Source organism: Monodelphis domestica, chromosome 3, assembly GCF_027887165.1.
Source record: "Monodelphis domestica isolate mMonDom1 chromosome 3, mMonDom1.pri, whole genome shotgun sequence".
In the NCBI taxonomy this organism is placed as follows: Eukaryota; Metazoa; Chordata; class Mammalia; order Didelphimorphia; family Didelphidae; genus Monodelphis; species Monodelphis domestica.
The window spans coordinates 293,893,361-293,911,849 of record NC_077229.1 but is presented as its reverse complement, the minus strand read 5'-3'; the positions used below and the strand labels follow the sequence as shown (position 1 = coordinate 293,911,849).

The 18,489-nt window shown below is 36.6% G+C and overlaps 1 protein-coding gene across 6 annotated transcripts in view; it reads left to right on the top strand.

Moving 5' to 3' along the window:
- The first annotated feature begins 1,257 nt into the window (after positions 1–1,257).
- Positions 1,258–18,489, top strand: part of CLXN (calaxin) — a 36,524-nt gene continuing 19,292 nt past the window's right edge. For 5 of the 6 annotated variants that reach the window (XM_056823889.1, XM_056823891.1, XM_056823890.1 and 2 more), the window contains exons 1-3: positions 1,287–1,520; positions 13,764–13,919; positions 14,540–14,644. In XM_056823889.1, coding sequence (XP_056679867.1) covers positions 1,454–1,520; positions 13,764–13,919; positions 14,540–14,644 — 328 coding nt within the window. In that variant the 5' untranslated portion in view covers positions 1,287–1,453. Of the gene's footprint in view, positions 1,521–13,763; positions 13,920–14,539; positions 14,645–18,489 lie in introns of all 6 variants that reach the window. The other variant, XM_056823888.1, reaches the window with a different exon arrangement.

Here is an 18,489-nt window from a genome sequence, read left to right as displayed (position 1 = left end):
GATCCTTCCATCCCCACTATCTTTTATCTTATTATCTTTGTAGCTAAACTCCTTGAAAATATCAATTTACAATAGATGTCTCACAGTCTCTCCTCTCACTCTCTTCTTTTCCTTATAATACAGTTTCTGGTCTCATTTTCCAGTAAAATTATTCTCTCCAAAGTAACAATTATCTCTTAGTTATCAAATCCAGTGTCCTTTTCTCAAGCTTCATTCTCCTTGACCTTTCTGCAGCCTTTGACATTATTGATCACCCTCCCTCCCTATTCACTCTAGGTTTTTAGGTCACCAATTTTCCTGATTCTCCACCAACTTATCTGACCACTCTTCAGCATCCTTTGCTAGATCCTTATCCAAATCATACCTTCTAACTGCAAGTGTCCCTCATGGCTCTACTCTAGACCCTCCTTTCTTCTCTCTCTTCACCACTGTCAATTTTACCTTTGCAATGTATCTCAGTGTTTCTGCCTTCTGACACTGCTACCACTCTGATGGAAATTCTAATCACCTCTTGCCCAGACTATGGCAATATCCTGTTGGTGGATCTGCCTGCCAGATGTCTCTCCCCATCCTCAATTCATCTACCAACATTGTTCTCCATAAGGGTCAGTCTGACCATGTTATTCCTCTACTTCAATGACACCCAGTCTTTCTTCCCTTGTTATATCTTGTTCTCTGTCAAATATTCTTCAATTCTATAAATTCAGTTCAATTCATTTATGGCTGTTCCAAAAACAAGACACTCCATCTCTGGTCTCTAGGCATTTTCTCTGACTATCCCCCAAGCCTAGATGCTTTCTGTCTTCCTCTCTACTTAATGACTTCCTTTAAGCCACTATTAAATTCCAATCTTCTACAGGGAGCTTTTCTAACCCTTTGAAATTCTAGTGCCTCCCCTCTATTATTGCATATTTATCCTGTATATAGACTATTTGTACATAATTGTGTGCTTGTCTTCCCCATTAGTCTGTGAGCTTAAGAGTAAAGACTGTTCCTTTGACTCTTCATATCCCGTGTTTAAATGAACGTAAAGAAGGTGTATATATATATATATATATATATATATATATATATATTTTTTTTTTAATTTTAAACCGAAGGCAGGGGAACAGAAGCAATTATCAACACCTGGCAGCTTGTTACCCTCAAATCAGGGACGGGTTTCTCCTGACACGCTAGGAAACTGATCTCCCCGCCAGCCAATAGCAGGCTGGTCCTTGAACCGGTTGTCATGGTCACGTTGTTTTGTTTGGAGCCGGGCGGGGCACGCAATGAGTAGGGGCGGGTGTAGGCAGGTATTGGGGGGTGGGGGTGGGGAAGGGACAGGGAAGTGCTTTGCTGGCCTCAAGACCACCACATTAGAGGGGTTCTGGTGGGAGGCACCAGGTAACTCCAGAAAGCTCACAGTGATAGAACATCAAGAAACCATCAACTTCCCTCACCCGTCCCGACAATGTTTGCATTGAACCGGAAGAGACTGCAGAAGCTTACGAACACCTTGAGTAAAACCAACAAGCATTGTGAGTAGCAATGATCGCATCCCTGATCAGCCGCGTGTATTCCCTGGGATGGGCTGCCCCCCGATCTTAGAAAACCCTGGCTCCATCTCCTGGGCCCCTACCAAGGACAGGCTGTCCCATTTTTTCCTCCCCCCCACCCCCCTCACCATTCACGTCAATCAGCTCCTCAAATAGAAGATGATCGGGCTTCCCTCTAGTTTCAAAAATTTACTTCTTGAAGAAAACTTAAAAAGTGATCTTTTGCTCTTTTGCTCCCAAGCCCCAAGATGTCTCTACCCCAGGGTATGCCCCCAATTTTGCCAAATCCAGCAGGGCCTTCTCCCCATCTTTCATTAAGAGAAATCCCTCCCCCAGACCTTCAGAACCTGAACTCCCTCCTGTAACTCCTCTCACAGGAGACGGTTTTTAGTATTTGGTGTATGGAGAAAAAGTTGTGCAGAGTGAGGAAAAAGGCAGTATGTCTATGCAATTGCCTCCCCCTCTTAATTCCTCAGGACAGGAACTCATCTCTATAGGCAAAAATTAGCAACTACCCTCTGAGCTCCCTACCCCTCCCCCCAACCCCATTTCACACATACCTAACCTCCTGTTGTCTTGTTTGTATAATCTTTTGGATAAAGAAAAAAAAGTTCATCTCACCACAGTTAGTTGTAGTCTAATAGCTACTATACTCAAGAAAGTTGCATAATTAGCCTTTGGCATGCAATATATTCTGTGCCCCCAATTTGGGACAAGAACAATTCTTTTCAATTCTGTAAGAATTTATTAAGAAGTTATTGTGTTCTAGACATTGTAATATGCCAGTGGACATAGAAACTGCCTTCAAAGAGTATGCATTCTACTGAAGTATAAACAAAGACCTGCAGGAATAGTATATATGTTTTATGCAACTTACACAACTGTAGTTTGGGGGTGCATTATGACAATGGAGCCAAGCTAAATATACTGGGATAATATTTTTCAAACTTTTTGAGGCAGCTCTATATCACCTAGCAATTCTCCCCTACACTTCCAGTCTGTACCCTTACCTAAGTCTATCCTCCACCTTAGTATCATTAGAACATAGGTCTAACTATATCACTTATCTTCCTCAAAAATGTTCAGGGATACCCTATTACTTCTTTCAGTTTTATTTCATAATGCTCTCTATCACACATTCTATATTACAAATTATCCTAACATCTGTTCCCCATTCCAACTACCATTTCTTTGCCTTCTCTCAAGCTCTCCATTCTGTAATGGTGTTCAGGATCAGAGGGTTTTGTGAATTCTTAATAAATAATTTTTCATAAAGTTTTCCTTTATAAATATTCCTTAGAGGCATATTTATGACAGCAATTTAATATATGCATAAATTATAAAGAATATCCATGTTTACACTGAATATAAGAGCATGAGGAAACAACTTATGAAATATTCACTCCCCGCCTCACCCATGCCTCATTTAAAATCTTCCTTCAAAGTTCAGTTCAGGTGCCACATTCTGTAGGAAGTCTGAGCCCTACTCTTCCCCCTTTTCCCCCACCAAATTGTCAGTATTCTTTCCTCAAATTATCCTAGATCAAATTAACTTGTGTATTGATTGATTCTAACTTTATCTTGAAGGCAAAGACTATTTTTTTTTAAAGTATTCACAGTATGAAACACTTTTGGTGCATAATTTGTACAACTGGTCAAGATGAATTGAATACAAAAAAATTCCCTTTGGTGGCCCCTGATGCAATGTTTGGGGAATTTAGTTAGATAGATAGCATTGATACAGGCATTAGATATTGCTTAACATGACCATAGTAATTGTATATTATATGTATATATTATATACATACATACTATACATATTTCTGGAAGTAAATTTACTTTGGATCCTGGAAGACACATATTCTCAAGGCTTTGCTGTGAGTTGAGTACTGACTCTAAGACCCTGGGCAAGTCATTGAATCTTTCAAGACTCTAGACAATGATCTAAGGTTATTGTGGATAAAGTGCCTACCAGCATTGGTAGACAATATCTTCATCTGGAAGTTCCTTCTATCAGTGAAATCACAAGTCTCTAAACCTGTCATGTCCACACTTTTAAAGTTTAATAAATTGATATGCTTAGAAGCTCAAACCCTTGCTTCCTCAGTCATTTCACTTTCTACCTGTCACAAGTATTCAATATCCACTTATTGATTACTTCTCCAATGCTAATTTTGGGCACAATTGTTTAATTTCCTCTCTGTAAAGAGAGTATGTTAATGCTATCTGTCTTCAGGAATAGTCAAGAAGGCTTCAAACTTTTTTTAAAAGAAGCTTTGGAAATTCTTGGTTCAACCCTTCCAGAATGAAATGAAATATTTCCATTACAAAAGGGTTAGAACACAGAAGCCAGAAAAATCTATTAAAGTTATTTTGATAATTAAGAGGTATATAAGGAAAATTCCAGGATGCTTTGTTTACTTTTTTTTAATGTTTGTGACTACTAATAATACTGAAGCAACTATGAACCTGGGAGTGCCCCCGAATTGAATTGCCAAGAATAAAAGGAAAGAACAAATGTGTTCATTAGGGGCTGTCCTAGAGATGTAGTGCTCAGCAATTTCTAATCACTAATATCTAATATAATGAGTATGATTTACTTTTTGGCAGTGGCAACAAAAGAGAGTTTTTACAGGACTATACAGTAAATAAAAGTTATGCTATGTAGAGTGCATTTTTAACTCCTTAGAACAAAGAAAACACCATACGCATTAAAAGTATTACTAGAGTTATAATCTGATGCTTTTCCCACTTAAAATGTTTTTTAGCCTTAGGAAAAAAAAACTGTTTTTAAAATTTCCAATAGTTGTTTCTAAAAAACATTCTCACAAAATACCACTGGTATCATGCAGGACACTGAAAGAAACAGTGTCCTTTTGCAGTAAGTTTGCAGTTGTAAATAGACTTCATAATGCAAGCAAGCTAGGGAAAGTAATACATTTTTTTTTAAATATATTTTATTTGATCATTTCCAAGCATTATTCGTTAAAGATCATTTTCTTTTCCTCCCCCCCACCCCCCATAGCCGACGCGTAAGTCCACTGGGCATTGGATGTTTTCTTGATTTGAACCCATTGCTTTGTTGATAGTATTTGCATTAGAGTGTTCATTTAGAGTCTGTCCTCTGTCACGTCCCCTCAGCCTCTGTATTCAGGCAGTTGCTTTTCCTCGGTGTTTCCACTCCCATAGTTTATCCTTTGCTTATGAATGGTGTTTTTTTCTCCTGGATCCCTGCAAGTTGTTCAGGGACATTACACCGCCACTAATGGAGAAGTCCATTACGTTCGATTATACCACAGTGTGTTAGTCTCTGTGTACAATGTTCTCCTGGTTCTGCTCCTCTCGCTCTGCATCACTTCCTGGAGGTTGTTCCAGTCTCCATGGAACTTCTCCACTTTATTATTCCTTTTAGCACAATAGTACTCCATCACCAACATATACCACAGTTTGTTCAGCCATTCCCCAATTGATGGGCATCCCCTCGTTTTCCAGTTTTGGGCCACCACAAAGAGCGCAGCTATGAATATTTTTGTACAAGTCTTTTTGTCCATTATCTCTTTGGGGTACAGACCCAGCAGTGCTATGGCTGGGTCAAAGGGTAGATATTCTTTTGTCGCCCTTTGGGCATAGTTCCAAATTGCCCTCCAGAATGGTTGGATCAATTCACAACTCCACCAGCAATGAATTAATGTCCCTACTTTGCCACATCCCCTCCAGCATTCATTACCTTCCTTTGCTGTAATGTTAGCCAATCTGCTAGGTGTGAGGTGATACCTCAGAGTTGTTTTGATTTGCATCTCTCTGATTATAAGAGATGTAGAGCACTTCTTCATGTGCTTGTTAATAGTTTTGATTTCTTTATCTGAGAACTGCCTATCCATGTCCCTTGCCCATTTGTCAATTGGAGAATGGCTTGATTTTTTGTACAATTGATTTAGCTCATTATAAATATGAGTAATTAAACCTTTGTCAGAGGTTTCTATGAAGATTTTTTCCCAATTTGTTGTTTCCCTTCTGATTTTAGTTATATTGGTTTTGTTTGTACAAAAGCTTTTTAGTTTGATGTAGTCAAAATTATTTATTTTACATTTTGTGATTCTTTCTATATCTTGCTTGGTTTTAAAGCCTTTCCCCTCCCAAAGGTCTGACATGTATACTATTCTGTGTTTACCCAATTTACTTATGGTTTCCTTCTTTATGTTTAAGTCACTCACCCATTTTGAATTTATCTTGGTGTAGGGTGTGAGGTGTTGATCTATTCCTAGTCTCTCCCACACTGTCTTCCAATTTTCCCAGCAGTTTTTATCGAATAGTGGATTTTTGTCCCAAAAGCTGGGATCTTTGGGTTTATCGTATACTGTCTTGCTGAGGTCGCTTTCCCCCAGTCTATTCCACTGATCTTCCTTTCTGTTTCTTAGCCAGTACCAAATTGTTTTGATGACTGCTGCTTTGTAATATAGTTTTAGGTCAGGGACTGCAAGGCCCCCATCGTATGTGTTTTTTTTCATTATTTCCCTGGATATCCTTGATCTTTTGTTCTTCCAAATGAACTTTGTTATGGTTTTTTCTAAATCAGTGAAGAAGTATTTTGGTAGTTCAATGGGTATGGCACTAAATAGATAAATAAGTTTGGGTAGGATGGTCATTTTTATTATATTGGCTGGTCCTATCCATGAGCAGTTAATGTTTTTCCATTTGTTCAGGTCTAGTTTTAGTTGTGTGGCGAGTGTTTTGTAGTTGTGTTCATATAGTTCCTGTGTTTGTCTTGGGAGATAGATTCCTAGGTATTTTATTTTGTCTAAGGTGATTTTGAATGGGATTTCTCTTTCTAGTTCTTGCTGCTGAGCTGTGTTGGAGATATATAGAAAAGCTGATGATTTATGTGGGTTTATTTTGTATCCTGCAACTTTGCTAAAGTTGTTGATTATTTCAATTAGCTTTTTGGTTGAATCTCTAGGATTCTTTAAGTAGACCATCATGTCATCCGCAAAGAGTGATAACTTGGTCTCCTCCTTGCCTATTTTGATGCCTTCAATTTCTTTATCTTCTCTAATTGCTACTGCTAGTGTTTCTAGTACAATGTCAAATAGTAGGGGTGATAATGGGCATCCTTGTTTCACTCCTGATCTTATTGGGAATGCATCTAGTTTATCCCCATTGCAGATGATATTAGCTGTTGGTTTTAGATATATACTGTTTATTATTTTTAGGAATGACCCTTCTATTCCTATGCTTTCTAGTGTTTTTAATAGGAATGGGTGTTGTATTTTATCAAAGGCTTTTTCTGCATCTATTGAGATAATCATGTGGTTCTTGCTAGTTTGCTTGTTGATGTGGTCAATTATGTGGATGGTTTTCCTAATGTTGAACCAGCCCTGCATCCCTGGTATGAATCCTACTTGATCATGGTGAATGATCCTTCTGATCACTTGCTGGAGTCTTTTTGCTAGTATCCTATTTAAGATTTTTGCATCTATATTCATTAGGGAGATTGGCCTATAGTTTTCTTTCTCTGTTTTTGACCTTCCTGGTTTTGGAATCAGTACCATGTTTGTGTTGTAAAAGGAGTTTGGTAGAACTCCCTCTTTGCTTATTATGTCAAATAGTTTGTATAGTATTGGGGTTAACTGTTCTCTGAATGTTTGATAGAATTCACAGGTGAATCCATCAGGCCCTGGGGATTTTTTCTTAGGAAGTTCTTTGATGGCTTGATGGATTTCAATTTCTGATATGGGATTATTTAAGAATTCTATTTCCTCTTCTGTTAGTCTAGGCAGTTTGTATTTTTGTATGTATTCATCCATTTCTCCTAAATTGGTGTATTTGTTGCCATATAATTGGGCAAAGTAATTTCTAATGATTGCCTTAATTTCCTCCTCATTGGAGGTGCTGTCCCCCTTTTCATCTTTAATGCTGTGAATTTGCTTTTCTTCCTTCCTTTTTTTAATTAGATTGACCAGTACTTTGTCTATTTTGTTTGTTTTTTCAAAGTACCAGCTTCTTGTCTTATTTATTAAATCAATAGTTCTATCACTTTCGATTTTATTAATTTCTCCCTTAATTTTTAGGATTTCTAATTTGGTTTTCTGCTGGGGGTTTTTAATTTGATCGCTTTCGAGTTTTTTCAATTGCATTTCCAATTGATTGATCTCTGCTCTCCCTAGTTTGTTAATATATGCACTCAGGGATATGAATTTGCCTCTGATTACCGCTTTGGCTGCATCCCAAAAGGTTTGAAAGGATGTTTCACCATTGTCATTTTCCTTGATGAAATTATTAATTGTTTCTATGATTTCTTCTTTAACTAAACGGTTTTGGAGTATCATATTGTTTAATTTCCAATTGGTTTTAGATTTGGTTTTCCATGTACCATTACTAATCATTATTTTTATTGCCTTGTGATCTGAGAAGGCTGCATTCATTATTTCTGCTTTTTTGCATTTGTGTGCTATGTTTCTGTGACCTAATGTATGGTCAATTTTTGTGAATGTGCCATGTGGTGCTGAGAAGAAGGTGTATTCCTTTTTATCCCTATTTATTTTTCTCCATATGTCTATTAATTCTAATTTTTCTAAGATTTCATTCACTTCTTTTACCTCTTATTTATTTTTTGATTTGATTTATCTAAATTTGATAATGGTTGGTTTAAGTCTCCCACTAGTATGGTTTTATTGTCTATTTCTTCCTTCAATTCGCCTAGTTTCTCCATTAGAAATTTGGGTGCTATATTATTTGGTGCATACATGTTGATTAATGATATTTCCTCGTTGTCTAGAGTCCCTTTTAACAAAATATAATTACCTTCCCTATCCCTTTTGATCAGGTCTGTTTTTGCATTGGCTTTATCAGATATCATGATTACCACTCCTGCCTTCTTTCTATCAGTTGAGGCCCAGAAGGTCTTACTCCATCCTTTAATTCTGACCTTGTGGGTGTCAACCCGCCTCATGTGTGTTTCTTGAAGACAACATATGGTAGGGTTTTGGATTCTAATCCATTCTGCTATTCGTCTACGTTTTATGGGTGAGTTCATCCCATTCACGTTCAAAGTTATGATTGTCATTTGTGGACTCCCTGGCATTTTGATTGCCTTCCCTAATTCTAACCTTTTCTTCTTCGGCTCTACCTTTTAGTCCAGTGATTTACTTTGAATCAGTGCCCCTTGTCCCCTCTCTTGATGTTTCCCTTTTTAGTCCCTCCCTTTTTCTTTCCTCCCCCTCCCCCCTCTCTTTCCCTCCCTTTTTGTTCTCCCTCTCCCCTTCCCCCCCTTGGTTTTCCCTTCTCCTTACCCTTGTTGGGTAAGATAGAATTCAAGATCCCAATGGATCTGGATGTTTTTCCCTCTCAGAGTTGATTTCCCTGAGATTGAGGTTTAAGTAAACCACCCCCCCTCTCTTCCTCTCCTTCTTATAGGAGTTTTCTTCCCCTCCCCTTCCCATGTGAATCTTTGTGTGAGAACCATTATTCTATTTGGTCTTTCTTTACCCCCTATTTATACATTACATTTTCCCCATATGTTAGTATACATAGATTGATATAAATGTAGTCCTTATAGAAGAGAGTTTGAGTAAAAGAAGAAGATAACATTTTTCCCCTTTCCTTAATATTTACCTTTTCAGGTATTCCTTACTCTTTGATTTTCGGTATCAAACTTTCCACAGAGCTCTGGTCTTTTCTTTGCAAAAAGTTGGAAGTCTTCTATTTTGTTGAATGCCCATACTTTCCCTTGGAAGTATATAGTCAGTTTTGCTGGGTAGCTGATTCTTGGTTGGAGACCCAGCTCTCTTGCCTTTCTGAAGATCATGTTCCATGCCTTATGATCATTCAGAGTAGAACTTGCAAGGTCTTGTGTGACCCTGATTGGTATTCCTTTATATCTAAATTGTCTTTTTCTGGCTTCCTGTAGGATTTTTTCTTTTGTTTGATAGCTTTGGAATTTGGCAATTACATTCCTGGGAGTTGTCTTTTGGGGGTTTAGTGTAGAAGGTGTTCTGTGAGCTCTGTCAGTGGCTATATTGCCCCCTTGTTCTAGAATCTCTGGGCAATTTTCTTTGATTATATCTTGTATCACGATGTCCAGTTTGGTGTTTATTTCTGGCTTTTCTGGGAGTCCAATTATTCTTAAATTTTCTCTTCTCCCTCTATTTTCCAGATCTATCACCTTGTCGGTGAGATATTTTATGTTCTCTTCTAATTTCTTGGTGTTTTGGCTTTGCTTTATTAGTTCTTGCTTTAAAGCCTGGTTTTCTTTTACAGTTTGGTCAAACTGGTTTTGTAGATGCATGAATTTCTTTTGCATTATTTCCCACTTTTCCTCCCAGAGGGCTTCCATCTTTTTGGTCATTTCTGATTCAAATTCTTCATGGGTTTGTGGAGAGTTTCTATTTCCTTTGGAAGATTTTGGAGAATTTTCTTGTATATCTTCTTCTATCTGCTCTGTATTTTGTATTTTGGCTCCATAGAATGTGTCCAAAGTTGCCCCTTCTTATTTTTCTTGGTATTTTGGGGCTTCTGTGCTTCTGTGGAGTTTGTCATCTCTGAATGTGGAGGATTAGCTTTTCTTATCTCTGTCTGGTGATCAGAGGCTTTAGTCCTGGGCAGATGTTGGTTCTACGAGCTTTCCCTGGGTTAAACTGAATATGCCTCACTGGAACTGGAATGGAAGGGTCGGACCACGAGGCCACACTACCCCCCCCCTCCCCGCTCGCTTTCCGGAAGTTGCCTTCAGAATAGCTGGCCGTGAGGCTGTTTAGTCGGCCTGCGGGGGGGGGGGGGGGGGGGGGGGGGGGATGGGCTGCAGCTTTCCCAAGCTCTAGGGCAAGGACTTTCACTGAGACTTGGATAGCAGGATCCAGCCCATGAGGCTGTCTTGCCCGCCCTGAGGGTTGCTGTTGTTTAGACCAGCTCTCTGCAGTGGAAGCCCCAGGCAGTAACTTTCACTGGGACTCGGGTAGAAGGCCCTGAGGGTTCTGCGCTCTGAGCCCGGCCGGGCTGCAGCTTCCGGGAGCCTTGGACTCTGCGCTCCTACCCCTGAGGTCCGAGTGATCTCGGGTTCTGGCTTTTGAGGGGAGCCGTACCTTTTGAACCGGGTCCAGGTCCAGGAGGAGGGTTCCCAGGGTCTGTGCTGTTGATCGTTTTGAATTTCGGTGCCTTAGGAGCTTTTGGTTTGAGATAGGTCGGGAAGGGTTTTCCGGAGATCTGAGCTTTAGCTTTCTCTAAGCCGCCATCTTAACCGGAAGTCCCCACAAGGAATACATTTTTAAAGAGTTGGTGGTAAAAAAGAAAGATGTACACACTTTTGCCATTTGTTTTTCTATAAAAGGAAAAAGGAAACCCTAATGACCACTTGATTGTATTGTGCAAAGTACCTGGCACATAGTAAGTACTTAATAAATATCTTTTGATTTATTTATCAAATTTGAAAGAGGTCAAAGGAGGAGATGTAATATGAAATATTATTTTTTACTGACTATATAGCTATCATATTTTGTCCATGGTGGTCAATTTATTTTGATTGTGGAGACAATCATGCCATCATCTTTATGTGGATAAGCTTTATGTAATCCTAGAACCAGAAAATACCTGTAAAAATCATGTAGTCAATCTTCTAGAATTACACCGATGCCAGTAGATCGCAGTGTTTAGAGTAAAAGGGGCCATAGATGGCATCTTATCCAACTCTCTCTGCATAAATGAGGAAATATGATCTCTGAGAAGTTTAATGACTTGTCCAAGGTAGTCAGTAATAGGACCAGAGTTCAGACCTAGGGCAGGTGGATCCAATTATAGAACCCTTTCCACCACACCAAGGAAAAATAAATATATTTTAAAATGTTATACTTTCCTTTAATTATAGAATTCAGTGTTTAAGCAACTTCATAGTCAATAAATTATTCTTTATATCTAACCTTACATTGCCATAAGCTTTAGCTCATTTCTATTTACAGTATCTTCAGTGAGAGTTGAAAAGTTATCCTTTGTATAATTTTTTCATATTTGTATATATGATGATCAAGTTATCCTTCAGGCTTCTCTTCTCCAGGTAAATAGTCTCAGTTCCTTTAGTCTTTCATAATAGATGTTTATCTTTTTTAGCCCTTTTACCTTCAGTGTTGTGAATCTTTAAGGGTTTTATATTCTAAGTTGAGACCCAGAAGCAAAACATGGGCCTCATCTGAAAGTTCACTGCCTGTTATTGTTGCTTCAATGTGTGCTCAAATATTTTACTTCTTTTTCCTAAAAATCAGTGGGAAAATCCATCTTATTTTAAACTGAACATTCCTTAACTTCTAATTCTACTTCTGTCTAAATTTGGATGTTAATTTTATATTCTCAATGTTATATAGCAGAAATTGACACCTGTATACCTAAGTGAATGTTTGCAAAACTTTATAAAGAATTCCCTGAAAAAGAATATATGCATTATTTATATGTATATATGTGGATATATATGTATATGTATATATACATGTGTATGAATACAGACAGAGACATACATAGATTTAGATATAGATATGTAAGTATATATAGTGACCCAGAATCTTAATTCAGTTTTACTCTTTTAATGACAGAAAACTGTTACAACCTAACTTTTGAGACATGATAGCCAGATAGATAGATAGATAGATAGATAGATAGATAGATGTGTAGATGGATAGATAGATACATGGAAGGAAGAATGGATAGATAGATAGGTAGATAGATACTAGATATATTTGTATGTATAAAGCATATATGTGTGTATGTATATAGATCTACATTTTAAAGATGAGAGAGTGAGGATGGTTTGTGATTTTCCATGCTAGAGGAAATATTCTAATGAGATGAAATATTGATTACATTATATTTTTCAAAGAAATTATTCTTTTCTCCACAGTTCCCAAGTTTAAAATATGAGCACTAAGAAGAAATATTAGGGTTTCTCAGGTCCAACTCATTCATTTTATGAATGAAAAACTGAGGGCCAGAGAGGTTATGACTAGTCTAATAAGTCATGTGAAGAGGCAAGGTTAGAATGCCTTGCTTTCTAAACTCCCAGCTAAATTGTTTTTACAGCATATACCTTATTTACTTTTTTCTGATTTAGTTGCATGTTGGAAGTAGCATGAAATCATTTTTGAGTAGTATCAGTTGAGATTTGTATGTGGATAAATAAATATAATAAATATAATATAATAAATATCACAGTTTTATTTGAAAGGACATTTCTACATTTGATGAAAGTACTGATGAATCGGTTTCTATTTAATTGAAATGAAAATTAGTCCCTAAATAGTTTGCATGAAAACCATTCCCATGGTAATAAACTGAAGCACTCTATGAAGTCAAATCAGTAGTCACATCGTATCTCATAATTAAGATGTCGAAAGGGTAATTAATAGATAGAAGTAGTTTTGATTCAGAATTCCTAATAGTCAAGTTTTTGGTTTATTTTCCCATTTTTAGTCCTATAATGTCACTCAAACATATGTAAGTGCCTGGTAAAATGGATATCTGAGGCAGCTAGATAACTCTGTGGATAGAGCTCTAGGCCTGGAGTCAGGAAGACTTACATTAAAATCTGGCCTCAGATCCTTCTTAGATGTGTAACCCTGGGCAAATCTACTCAACCACTGTTTGACTTAATCCACTGAAGCAGGAAATGGCAAACCATCCCCATATCTTTGCCAAGAAAATGCAATGGACAATATTTGTGTGCTACATACAGTCTATAGGGTCATGATGAGCTGAAAATGACAACAAAACACATTGCCTAACTTTACCAATGCTTTCCACCCATCATTTTTTCCTAATTCTAATGTGATGGCTCTATTGAAGTCACATAGAATTGTAGAATGATTGCTGGTTTCCAAATCAGGAACACTGGGCTTCAACTCTGACCTCAGACATTTAGTAAATAGATGTCCTTGTATAAGCTACTAATTTTCTCTGTGCCTTATTTTGCTCATCTGTAAAGTGGGAATCTTGGACTTGATGACCTTGTAGATCCTTTCTAGCTTTAAACCTATGATTTTATAATTCTAGGAACTGAATACATTCAAAAATTTTATTAATGAAAATTAGAGATAAATTTAGCTTCTGAAATCATCTTTTACCCTTCAATTTCTCAAATACCTCAAGAAGTAGTTTCTGTTATTGAGAACTATACAGTTAGTACTCATAAAAATTACCACAAATTCAATGTTGTATAGGTTTCATTGTCATCTCTTGTCTTTTTCATCACAGTTAACAGACATGAAATAGAGTGCCTCATAAGATTTTTTTATACCTTGTTGGGAGATGCAGCTGAGAAACCAGATTGCATAGGACTAGATCGTAATACATTTCGAAACATCCTGCATACTACATTTGGAATGACTGATGACATGATCATGGACAGGGGTAAGGAGACATAATTGATCCAAATTGACTAAATCCTGCTGAAAACTAGACTTCAGTGAATTTGGAGTTTGGGAATTTTGGGTAATAAATTAGCATCTGATATTTAAAATTTCACATGAAAATAAGCTTTTAGTAAGTCATGTGAAGAAACGGAAACATTTTAGCATATGTTAAAAACTAGAAAAAAATTATATTGTGTTTTCCTCATTTTATAGAGAAATTCTTAAAGATTATAAAAATGTTGCTATTATTCCATTTCTACTTAATATACAACTGATTTTTATTTATAATTTGTTTTTAATATTTTTGGTTTTTCTTTTAACCCAAGAAAATATACTGTCACCTTGCATAAAAATAATGTACAAAAATTGCAAATAAAATATATCATTGAAAAGGCATAAATTCCCATGATAGTTATACAAATGTCTGGAGAAAAACATTTTCTATGTATAACTAATTCATCAAACTTCCAAAATTTTTATTTTTTCCACATAAAGAGAAAATGCAAACATAGAGGAAATGTTTTTATGTTTCAATAGAATTGGACAAAACGTTATATTGAAAAACTTCTAAAAAATTTCATGTAAATCATTGTATTTATATTACAATTTTTTTCATAGTATTTCGAGCTTTTGACAGAGACAATGATGGCCATGTGAGTGTAACAGAGTGGGTTACAGGATTATGCGTGTTTCTTCGAGGGAATTTAGAAGAAAAAATGAAATGTAAGGTTTTAGTATTTTATTTAGAAATGTTTTTGTTCTGAATTTTATGCTTAAAATATGTAAAGATTGTTTGACTAGCAGTTATCTGAACTTTGGACAAGCAGAGTTTTCTGGTAACATTCATTTTCCTCACAATAGCTTTCCTTTTTGAACTCTGTGTTTTTATCCTGTATATTGTAATGAATATTAGTCAGTGCCAGTCATTAGGTAATGAATGAACAATAAAGAGAAAAATTAAAAAATAAAAACTTTTAAATTTTATTTTGATTGCCAAAAAACTAACAGCATAGTTGACATAGTTCATACTAATTATATACACATGTTTTCATTTTTAGTATTTTAATTATTTCATTGGATGAAAAAATCATGGCATAGTCTTTACAGTAGAAGATAAATACCAATAGAGAATTCAATTCAGTTAACCTCAATAAACATTTATTAAAGAGGTTGTTTATAATAGATGGAGTTCATAATAGATGGAGTCAGAGAAACCCAGGTTTAAGTCTCCCCTCTAAGTCATACTTTCCATATGACTCTGGGCAAGTCACTTGATCTCCTTGTGCCTCAGGCAAATCTTGTTGTTGTTATTCAGCAATGTATCTCTCTTTGTGACCTCATTTTGTGTTTTCTTGGCAAAGATACTGGAATGGTTTGCCATTTCCTTTTCAGCTCATTTTACAAATGAACAGACTGAGACCATTTGTCCCAGAGTCAATGAGGCCAGATTTCATCTCAGGTTGATTTCCGGACTCCAGCCCAAGGACCCTGTCCACTGTACTGCCTAGCTATTTCACCAGAAGTTAGAGATGAGTAACCTATATGTATTGGTGGAAGGAGTTTTTGCTCTCATCAATAAAATCTCAGATCTTAACCTTCCCCCCCAAATGTTACTTTGTTAAGCCACATATGACCTTTTTAATGGGGAATATTAATTAAAATTTTTTTTAAAAGATTGGCTTGTATTACATAGCAATTACATTTAAGATTAATATTTAATTTGTATTCTAGCTTGTAATTATGGGAGAAATAAAATTAGCATTCATCATGGTGCTTTTTACTCATTTGCTTATAGCTGATTCTAATATATATAAAGATTGAGGCCACACATTTTTGTATATCAGCTCCTCATATATTAAGAAGCTATCATCTATGCAGAAGGTAAAAGCAGTGGATAGAATACCTGCCTCAGAGTCAGGGAGATGTGTTAGGTCCAGACTCTGATACACATTGTCCATGTGACCCTGGGAAAGCTGTTTTCCCACTTCTCTTCCAAATGATAGCTGCACTGGACTAGCTACCCTGGGGAATGAAATAATGCCTCATATTTTCATAGTTCTTCACAGTTTACAGAAATATTCATAAGAAAAAATGTGTAAGGTAGGTGATACATTTATTACAATTTCCATTTTACAGAAGAGAAAATTCAGACATTAAATGACTTGCCTAAGATCATATTTCTAATATGTGGCAGAGCTGCAACTCCAATTTAGGACATGCAACATCTAAATTCAGTGCTTTTCATTTATACCATTTTATTTTAAAAATAAATGTACACATATTACTACAAATATATATATGTATATGTGTAAGTTGATATATAGTTTCTCCTCTGGACCTAGTCTTCATTCCTCCTCTAACAAGTATATACTTCTTCCAAAAATATTTATGGATGCTTAATTTATGAATTATCAATTATAGAAGCAGCCCATTAGTGGTAGAGTGCTAGGTTTGAAGTTATAAGTTCAGGAGCCCAGAGAATGGCAAAAACTCTCATGCCCCGATCACTGGTCCTGCTTAGAGCCTATCCCTCACAGCTGTCATCTAAGAATATGACTCCGGTGGAGAAAGGACTAACCATCAGGTAACTTCTACTCACAGGATAGGCAAGCCAGCCTAGCTTAAGTAACATGGCACCTGGAAAGAGTCAGGAGAAAGCATATGCCAGGCAAGTTAAACCACCACCATCTTTATTATCATCTCCCCTTGGATGTAAAGGAGAAAGCAAGCCAAGAGCCCTGGAAATAGCAGAGTCTAACCCCAGCTTTCAACCAGCTTCCAAAGTCATCACTTGGGGAGAGTCATTGTGGAAATGGGGATCACCTTTCTTATCATCACTAGCAACAACTTCTGGCCAACTGTCACCAAAAGGCAATTAGACACACGAGCCCTGGGAGTGGAAGGACCTCCCTGCCACCAACAAAAACACTTGTCCTGTTGCATCTCATCTTTCACAGTTATCATCTGGCAAGGAAGCTCCATGGAGAACAGAGAAACCATCTCTATCAAATGCTAACCAAATGCCACTCATAAGGTGGGCAAGCCAGCCTAGATGAGGTAGCAGGGCACTCTGAGGGGGGAAAACCCCAAGAGACAGGGTGCACCTGACCAATCAAACAACTACTACCACCTTGACAATCACTGCCCCTCAGACCCTGATGGAGACAGCCCAGGCCCCTGAACCCAAGAGCTTTTGGAATAATGATGCTTCCAACTCAAGGGGTAGGGGGGTTTCTACAAAAGTCCTTGGAACTGTCAGATAGTTGAGCTGTTAAGAGTTTAAGTTAGAAACCAGTGTGGTTTTGTCCATGGAAATAGCATTATAGAAGAGCCATTTCTATCTGTTTTGCTGCTGTCCCCTAAGTACCAGGATAACTTATAACTAAAACCTTCCAGATATGTTGTCTCCATTAGAATATGAGCCTATTGAGAACAGGATTGTCATTCTTACGTATATACCCATTGTTTAGCTGAGTGCTTTGCAAATAGAAGGCATTTAATAAATACTTTATTCATTCAAGAACCTAGGTTCAAATCCTGCCATTTCATTAGCTATGTGACCCATGGCATGCCACTAAACCCCTCAAGTGCCTCTAGCACTTCCCTAAGACAAATTGTCACAGATGATTTGTAATTTGTCCTAATAGAAAGGAGTTCCTCACACTATGGAAATTATAAAAGTCTAATGTTTGTTACCACATATTAGTATGTGCCACAAATAAAACAAACATGATTTATCAGGTTTTGGAACTTTTCCTTTAAGACCTTTTCTTAGCCATGTATGTTATATACAAGGACAATATGCTAGATATTAATATCAATGACCCTTTTTAAGACCTCTGCTAAGGACAAAAGAAGGCATTTATTGCTACTTTGAAACTTAATTGACACATTTTTCACTTGAATTTTTTTTGCCTTTTTTTCTAATGTAGTCCTAAAGCAAATTTCCAAGTCTACTCTAAACATTTAAAATAACTCTATGACAAAATCTAACTTTATTGTGTATTCTTTAATAAGGTAACTTCTTTCAATGTACTTTAAAACCTTTTGGTTTGTTTATGATTACTATCTAAACAAATGAAATTATATTCTATCATCTTTTTTTTTAATTTTCATGATGATAGAAGGTTGAAATTAGAGCATTCAAGATGCCATTCTAGTTTAAACTAGAAAGGCAAATAGGCTGAACCAAATTTGAAAAATTCATATCTAGACAAGTATGAAAGTATCTATCATGTCTATTTAGCTATCATGTCATTTAACTTGTTTTGCATCATACCAGGTAGTGGAACACTAACAAATGTTATTTATTCTAAAATTAAGATGAATAGGTATAATTCATTTCTTAATCACCTATTATGTGTTTAGCCTTGGGGAAAGAAAGGTCAAAATAAAAAAATCTTGATTTCATTGACTTTACATTCTATTGAAGAGAAACACCAAGTATATAAAACAAATACAAAATAGATGCAATTGGGCTTCTGGGACAGACATTAGTAACTTGAGAGAATCAAGATATGATAGACTTCTTATTAGATGTGATACCCAATCTGAACTTTGAAGGATGA